The following is a 9,026-nucleotide window of genomic DNA, read 5'->3' as shown; positions in this document are numbered from 1 at the left end:
CAATGCCAGTAGATGGTGCCAAAACCCTAACAACAGAGGCGGAGCAATTTCTAACTAAGCAAGGAAGGAGCAGCATCCTCTTCCAGATTAGCATTCTTATGTTTTTCACTGCAATTCTGAAAGTCAGTCAAATTTGCTTCTTAATAAAAACATCCTCTTCTTTTTTGCATAATGCCAATGGTCTGTTTTAGTGGTAGCCAAACTTTCTGGCAGGTGTGCCACACATTAACTCTGGACTGTCCCCAAGTACTACTATGTTCCACTTTTCCTGCCCAGTCTGCTGCTCTGCTTCCTTCCTTGTGTTCCCTGTCTGATCTGCTGCTTTGCTTTCTACTCCCTGGCCCTATCTATTACTGTGCTCCCAGTTCCCTTCCAGTTCTGCTGTGTGCCACACAGAGGCTGCCCATGCTATTTGTGACACTGCCACAGATTGACCAACCCTCGTCTATGTGATAAAACTTTTCTTTACTATGCTTAATTTTCAGTTTTTCACAGTATTAGCATGAAGCTATTCTTACTGGGTTGCAAACATGGCAGAAAATATTTGTCCCTTTAAAAACTTTGTCTGTTTAGGTTTCCATTGGCATGTTAAAATGAAAAACACATCAACCGAGCTTCAGTTCTGCAACCAAGCTTTTTATAAAACGTGTATTTTAGGTCAAATTTTACCTCTCTAAAGACTGTGCACTCTGCAAACATAATGTATTAACTTCCTTTATAAATTTAAGTAGGGTCCAAAGCTACATATTCCAACAATGCATCCATTATAGATGCATAACTGCACCCTTGAATAAACAAGTTATGGAAGGCTAAGGAAGAGGAGTTTTGATTACTTGATTACATAGGAACAACTCTGCAAATACTTTGGAATATTTTTGTTTTAAATAGAAATATTAAGTTGATCAAAACATATTTAAAATTGTTTTTAGATCATATTCAGCATGAAAACATATGGAAGTAGAGCATAAGGCTTTTTTTTAATTATTTTTTTTTTTTTACCTTTTTATCCCCCTGTTTTCGCCTTCGTAGCCCTGGTCTGTAATCATCTCCAAAGCGCAGAAAGTAGTAATAAGAAACTAGTCGTTCTATAGGATCTCTTATGACATTGATGTAAATTGGTTTCTTTTTAACACCAAATCTGAAATAGGGGGGGAAAAAGTTAATGGCACACCTAAGTTTATCCTTCAGTGCCTCAAAAATTATTTTTAAATGAACAAATGAATTCAATTTTTTTACTAGTACAAGTGAAACTGTATACATGCATAGGATGTTGGAGACAGGAAATTTGATCTTTTACTGCCTGGGAGTTAATGCTTCACATGATTACTACATTCTATTGTTTGAAAGAACCAAGTACTGTTTAAAAAAAAAAACAACTGAAGGCTGCAAAGAGTTTTGATAAAAGATCCTCTCTTCCTTGCTCCAGTTACAGTGGATTCCAGAAATGTTAACACTTCCCTCTCTTCTGCCCCCCAAAATCATACACTAGTTGAGTCAAAAAATGCTTTGAGCTTTCTGTTGTTTAAACAACTCATCCCTAGTTGTCAAGCTAGCAATATTAGAGTGTCCTTAATACACTCAGCCACTGCATATATGGTGCTAAACTACAGGTACAGAAAATGTCTCTGCAAACATCTTGGCTTAAAAATGATTCACTCAAATTAGTAACCACATTTCAATACTACAGAAGTCCACAGGAAATTCAATGTTGCAGTTCTGTCTCCTCCTGCTGCCGCCTTTTCTAACTGAGCTATGCAGTGAAGCAGGTGGAATTTCTGGCACAACCCCAATGGACTGTAAGAAAGATGGGACTAAGAGCCTGTCTGTAGTCCTGGTTGATTTAATATGGCTTTGAATATTGAGCATGGGTGCCTGAGAGATTTTTTTTTATAGTGGGTGCTTTTTTCAGTGTGTACACAATTTCAGGAAATTAATTCAACCGTGTGCAAATTAAAAAAAAAACGATCAGAAGTAATGAACTGTTAAGTCCAAGTGACTGACAAGAAAGACTCCATTGACCAGAACCAGCTGTATATAATTGCCATCCTAAAATGGAAGATCTGGAGCTGCCTGCAGGGTAAATTTCCTCATTTTTCTCTTCCTTTTGCAGACTTACCAGCTGTATTTTAGGGTGGGAAATAAAGGAAGAAATGAGCAAAAATAAAAAACCATTCTAATGTTTTGGGAAGCAGAAGGTATATCCAATATCATGAGCAACTGTAGTACCCTCAAGTGAAACTGGAGACTGGAAAATGTTTTCTTATATTTACATGCAGTGGTAACTGCTACAGCATTTAATATCAATGATGGATTATTTTCTCTAGCTAAACCAGAGAAACCTTAACAGAGTCTAATTTAAGATGCTGCTCAGTTAGGATAAAAAAAAAATATTTTGTAAAGTTTTAATTTGAAACTTGGTGTTTATAGAGGACTAACCATAAGCTCTTGGGTTGAAAGGATGAAACAGAAATGAAGAAAAGAAGGTGAGAAACAGGAAATAAGAAGAATAAATCAAGCAAAAAGTATTATTCTGAAGCCGGACTAGTTACACAGATATGGACAACATGCTTTTTGAGTGGGGAAAGCAGCTATGTGGTCACACTTGGATTGCATCTCCCTAACTGTATGTCACCTAAAAGAATGGTCCTCCATCCCAATTGTATCAATCCAGGGGCAGCACCAGCCTTTTCCAGGTCGGGGGGCTGAGGTGGGCTAATCAGAAAATAGGTGGGGGGGCTGCACAGACAAAGGCAGGACATGAGCCCTGTGTGCTGTGCCTCTATGGCTTTAGCCCCTCCAAGCCCTCCCAGCAACGCCCCTGCATCAATTATACCAAGAGGCACCAAAATATTTAATTAAATGATAAGGAGATGTTTCCCCATCCAATTGGCAAAAAGAAAATAGCATTATGATGGAAAATAGTTATTAAGGAATGAGTGATGGTGGCACCAGAATGGAAAAAAAAATCCAAGCATTTTTATTATTACTGGTAGTAGCATTACTGGGTCAGTGGCATTCTGATTTCCACTCTCGATCATCATAAAAAAACTTGGATTGACCCCTTTTCCGGTGGTTCAGTTTCAGCATCGCACAAGAGGCATTTTAAAAATATTTTGGTGAATCAAAGTTTGAGGTCAGTGTTTAATAAGCAGCCATAATCTTTTCTGAAATATTGTATTCTTCACCACAACCACAATGCCAAAGCATACCTCACAGCTTCTTTAAAAGTACAGGTCTTTTGCCAAGAGCAACCACAACACTCAAATATATTATTTTAATAATGAAAATCACAAGTATGAGAAAGCAAGCGGTTGTGGGAAAAAATAAATCATTTAGGTGAAAGGGTAACAAACAGCAAACACAAGGATAATGCAGCCCTGGAGGGAAATATGCATATGAATGAAATTTGTGAAATTGCTTAGATGCCTTTTTAGAGGTAAAATAATTATTTTTGTTTGATAAGTCCTAGTACCTACAAAATACTTGCAGCTTTATGCCATGAATAATGTATAATATAATATCCACTTACTTGTTCATGAGACTTATTCCATTAGGGGGGTTCAATTCAAACAGTTTAATATAGTAGTTTAACTTTTACAAAAAAGATTGGAAAGATAAAGATGCAATTTGATGCACTGTTTTTCCATGTGTTTTAATTTAAAAAAACACAATTAAAATTGTTCTTTCTTGTATCTTTTTGCAATCTTGAATTTTGTATTTCTTGAAATGTCCAATGGTAATTTCCAGCTGCTGGAGTAGCTGTCAGCACTTCCTATCAGATAAGCTATATCAGGATTTTATTGTGCACCCATTTCATCTTATTTTTAAAATAAAAGATATATGTACAAGTAGTAGTGTATGTGAGGGTAGGCATTACTTAAAGCCATAATCAGTTAGAAAACAGGTGGCAGAAATGCAGATAATAAAGTAAGGCATTTTATTTTAATCCATGGACCTAAGGTGGATCTTGCTTAATGCTGAACAATAAGAAAAACCCGCAGTAGTTACCACATTACCCAAATGCAAGAAGACTGAATTTAAGATGAACCCTGCATAATTAGATTCCATGCATGGAAAATTATAAGTTCGTTATAATTTTTCATGTTTAGAATTAACTATTGGAGAGCCATCTTAAATTAGTCTTCCCTCGCAACCCTGCAGTGAGGAAAACAGTAGCAGGGGTAGCAAGCAGAAGGGAAAGCAGCAGTAATGAGGGGGGGAGGAGGTAAAGAGCCTTAACCCTGCCCCTTATGACCCTCCCCTGCCACTTACTCTGGTGCCTGCCCCCCGGCCACTTGCCCCCTACGCCCGCTGGCCACTTAGCCCTCCCTCGGCATCTTCCCCCCTGCTACTTGTTCCCTCCCTGTCTAGTGCCTGCCACCCCCTTCACCCTCCTCCTCCACCACTGCTCATCATGCAGCAGCCCCAGCTCTGGCCCTGGCCAGGAACAATGGCAGTGGCAGCTCCAGCTCTGGTCCCAGACCCATAGCAGTTCTCTTGTACTATCCCCTGCCACCACACCATCTCCCCTGCACTGCCTCCCTCCTTCACTGCAGTCTTTCCTTTGCGTCACACCACACGGTCTACCCATGTGCCCTCCCTGCCTCATCATGTGGTCTCCCGTGTTTTCTATTCCCCAACGCATGAGCCACCTCAAGTCACCTTGGCCCCAGCCAGGCAGTTGTGACAACTCAGGCCCTGGCCTTGGCACTCAAATCCAAGACAAGGTTTTATTTCCCTATTTAATATGGGGGGAGGGGAAAGCTTCATCTTGGATTTGAGTAAATATGGTACTGCTGTTCATGCAACACAGCACACAGTGATGTGGTAGATCAGAGCTCTGTTTTAAGTTTGAGCCTTATGTTAGTCTTATGAAAAGCAAACTTGCCAGATCATGGAAATGTACTGAAAGTCTAAGGACCAGGAGAGTGCATTTTGCAAGGTCTTAGATAACTGTCTGAGGGGAGGACTAGAGGAACAGAAGGGTCAGGGAACATAGGCATATGCCTACTACTCAAGCCATACTACTCAAGTCGCTGGCAATTTTGTTCCTCATTTCAGTGGTGGCAGAATTCAGTTTGAGAAGAGAAACTCTCTAAAATATATTGTTTTCATGTATGGGAGGGGTTTTTTTAAGTGGCCTCAGCACTTATTGCAAGAGTGAATGCTTTAAAACTACAAATCAAGGCATATTAAGAAACAAACTTAAAAAAAAAAAGATATGGTGAAAGTAAGAGCGTAAAGGATATATCACTGCAAAGTAATGGAGCTAGACACTAGTTGTGTATTGCTATTTATTAGATGACATGTTTTTGGAACCAGACCGCTTTGAAACCTCTCAGCTGCTAAAGCACATCATCACAAGTTTTCAGAAGAAGAAGCTGGAATTCCCAGAAAGAAGCTCTCCTGTCAACCAAACATGGACTAATATTTCAGACTTGTGAAGACTGTCACAAAACAAGAGTCAATTCTTTGTAGACATGTAACAAAATTGTATTAAAAAGCAAAGACAATACTGCTTGTCATTTGGAGGCAATTCAGTGTCTGAAATTTTAAAAAAGTACAAATGTCAGATTTTGATCACTAGAGGGCAGTAAGATCCAAGATGGATCAAAAGAATTTACTTAGGGTATGGCAGGCTACACAATTATTCTGTCTGAAGAAGTGGAGCACTTACCAGTTTCAAGATGCTTTCCTAAAAATGCTGTACATGTGCACTTTATCCTGAGTAAGGAAGCTAAACCATGGCCATTTAGCAGCTGTTTCATTCCAGCATGAGCTGTATCAGTTTAGCTTTGTTTACTTTAGGATAGGACTACACAACACAGTTGCAATGGATGAGCTGACAGGCACCACAAAGAGTAATCACTCTTCATTTAAAAGGGATATAATTGTTGAGTTTGCCCACAGTTAAAGTCACTATATTACACAACCAAAAAACAATAAAACTAATTGATTTTAGAAGGAAGTATGTTAGCCATTTTGTATTTTTAAGAATACAAAAATTACAGACCATTGTAAACTAGCAAATCCTTGGGTAACTTACTTTGCAAAATCCAAATAAGATATATGTCCATGATAAAATCCTGGTTTCATTTCCTTCCAGGAAGTTACATTCTTCACAAATCGCACCTTGAAAAGTAGACAGCAGTAAATATTCCAATACTATTTTGTATGGCTGAAGTTTAGCTTAAATTTGCTCTCTCTTCAATACATATCCGCATAAAGCATTATCATACGAATCTCTCAGTATGAATGCCAAAAAACATGCGCCTAACTGAAAAGTACAATTTACAATGGCTAAGTCATTTTAGACATTAATGCATTTAAGAATCAAAAACTACTTAAAAAGAGAACAAAGTAATCAGAAGGACAATTCCAAGACAGGAACATCTAAAATATGACTAATATAAATAACATTTTTGGATGGCCTCACTGATGCACTGTCTGGAGAAAATAAAGAGTTCCTTCAACAAGAAATGATGCTTGATGGATCTGATGAATCTGCATTTAGTTCCTTAAATAGTCTTAAAGATTCTATCAAATTTACCATAACTAAAAGATATATATGTATTTTTTTCCAATGGTATGGAGTGAAACACTGATTTTGTTCTACTTTATTGAAACATAACCATCCAAACTGATGGTCCGCTTACGCAAAGGGAGCTTTTTAATATTTTGAGAGAACAGCAAACCAGTATTGCAACACTACATTCAATATAAGCTGCGGCTATGTGCTTCTCTGGAGCTTACTTATGGGTAAAATTCTTTCAAGCCTAAAGGTTTAACATAACAATCTAAATCTAAATCATGGTAAGGCATGGAAGTACCCCTTAGACAACAGCTGGTCAAGTCCTAAGCAGATCTTGACAAAACTTTACAAGGGCTACAAAGAGACCTTACATTCCAAAGATTCAGTAAAAAATAAGAACTCACACATTTCACAATATGATCAAATCAACAAAAGCAGTCAAGCAAATCAAGCTGAGGGAACTGTCGGGTGTAACAAGCCATTAGTGCATCTTGGGTAGCAGTGGCTGCTGCCAATCTTGCACCCTCTCTAAGCCCGCACCTGGGGCTGGTGCTGTACTTGCTCTAGTTATGCACTACTGGGAACTGCATGATACTGTACTATTGAAGCTGCTCAATGAACTGCACTGGTATTGAATTTGTTGTGGGTACAACTCAAAATGTGGATTCACACAGACACGATTTGGAATCTGGTAACTCAGGGATATCTCCATGCATCATTCAGATGAAACCAAACCTAGAAAATGTACTCCTGGGCTAGGGACAGACATTCAAAAAGCCCAAGCCTCAATTGATTCAGTCTTTGCAGGTTAGTCTAACCTGCAGAGACTGAACTGATTTTCAAGTGGATGGACATTCACTTTTCACTTCAGAAATGCAGGCACATGCCTGCAGTGGCTCAGGCCAGAAGCCCGGAGGTGCTAGAGCAAGCCCTCCCTTCCTTTCCATTGGGAAGCTGAGCTGGAGGTGGGAAGGGGAAGGGGCATAGCCAGGCCCCAGCAGGCCTGGGTGGGAAGGGGAAGGGGCATAGCCAGGCCCCAGCAGGCCTGGGTGTGACTGAGGAGGGGTTTAAACCTCCACCTTGGCCTGCAGGGTTCGGAGGGCAAGGGCAGAGGGAGCGTGGCCAGACAGGGGCATGGCTAGACTCCCATGGCAGGGCAGGAGGAGGATTGCCCTTTCCATTGCAGCAGCTCTCTGACAGCCGGCAGCAATCTGGACACACAGCTCCACTACCCTGCTGCAGGGGAAGGACCCTTCTCTCTCCTCCTCCTCCCTCTCCCCTGCTGCTGCGGGGTGGGGATGGGGACTCTGTGCAGTGCTGCCCAGCCCCAGGTGGGGAATCTTCCCCCTCCCCCCCGTCGCCGTGGGGTGGGCAGGGGGGCTCTGTGTGGTGCTGCCTGGCCTGGGTGCAGGGAGTGGTTGTCACTGAGCCACAGCTGTTAGAAAGGGCCTCGCCCCAGCAGCCTGGGCTTAGCCCTGGCTGTGGCAGCTGCATGATGGGGCCGGCTGTGGCTCAGTGACAGGGAAGCTAAGCCCTGTCAGCGAGAGCTGCCTGGCCAAGCGTGCATGGGGCTACCCAGGCTGGCTCAGAGGTGCCGCAGGGGCTCGTGTCCATAGTGAGCCCCCGCGGCAGGCAGCTGCTGGCACCTCTGGGCCAGTCTGGGTAGCCTGCTGCCTGGCCAGACGCTGCCCATGTGCGCCAGGCCAGGCTGGTCTCAATGACAGGGCTCAGCTTCCCTGTCACTGAGCCGCAGTCGGCCCCACTGTATGGCTGCCTCGGCTGTGGCTGAGCAGGGCCAACCCGGGCTGTGGGGGCAGGGCCCTTTTCCAGTGAATGTGGATCAGTGACCCCACATCCAGGCTATTAAGGCAAAAAAAAAGTCTAAATCTTGGCCTCAGATTAATACTATCAGGAAAATATGCCTCAAGGTGCTGTGACACTACCAATAATGTTATATTCAGTTTATAGAGGTTCACAGGGAAAAAAACCCAAAGAACCAAAATTTGGGACTTTTGAAGTCAGGAATGTGCATTTGAGAGATCAATTGAGACAAACAATTTAGATGACCACTTATGAAAGGGGAGGGGGGATTGCTGGGGCGGGATGGGCTTCATCTCTCCCCTAATGGCAAGCGTATCTTCTCTTCCAGGTTGGCTGATCTCGTACGGCGAGCTTTAAACTAGACTCGCCGGGGGAGGGGGCTGCAGGAAGACGAGGAGACGCCATCAGGGCAAGGGGTGCAAAGGTAAGTAACAGGGGTCCTGATGGTCTGGCTAATCAGGGGGTGGGGGGGCACACAGTCTTGCAAGGCCTTAAATGCCTGTACACCAATGCTCGTAGCATGGGGAACAAACAGGAGGAACTCACCCTCAGAATAGCTAGTTCAAATCCAGATGTCGTAGGGTTAACAGAGACATGGTGGGACTCATCCCATGACTGGGCAGTTAACATTAGGGGCTATAGGCTGTACAGGCGGGATAGAGAAGGCAGAAAA

General features: G+C 42.2%; 1 protein-coding gene across 1 annotated transcript in view; it reads right to left on the bottom strand.

Annotated features, from left to right (window-relative positions):
• Positions 1-9,026, bottom strand: part of HS2ST1 (heparan sulfate 2-O-sulfotransferase 1) — a 90,615-nt gene that overhangs the window by 10,207 nt on the left and 71,382 nt on the right. The window contains exons 4-5 of the mRNA XM_025216358.1: positions 6,047-6,132; positions 1,000-1,138 (exon numbers count right to left, since the gene is read on the bottom strand). Of these exons, the coding sequence (XP_025072143.1) occupies positions 1,000-1,138; positions 6,047-6,132 (225 nt within the window). The remainder of the gene's footprint in view (positions 1-999; positions 1,139-6,046; positions 6,133-9,026) is intronic.

This window comes from Alligator sinensis, unplaced genomic scaffold (assembly GCF_000455745.1).
Source record: "Alligator sinensis unplaced genomic scaffold, ASM45574v1 scaffold383_1, whole genome shotgun sequence".
Lineage (NCBI taxonomy): Eukaryota > Metazoa > Chordata > Crocodylia > Alligatoridae > Alligator > Alligator sinensis.
Note: the sequence above shows the minus strand (reverse complement) of the source record. Positions and strands in the feature narration are given on the sequence as shown.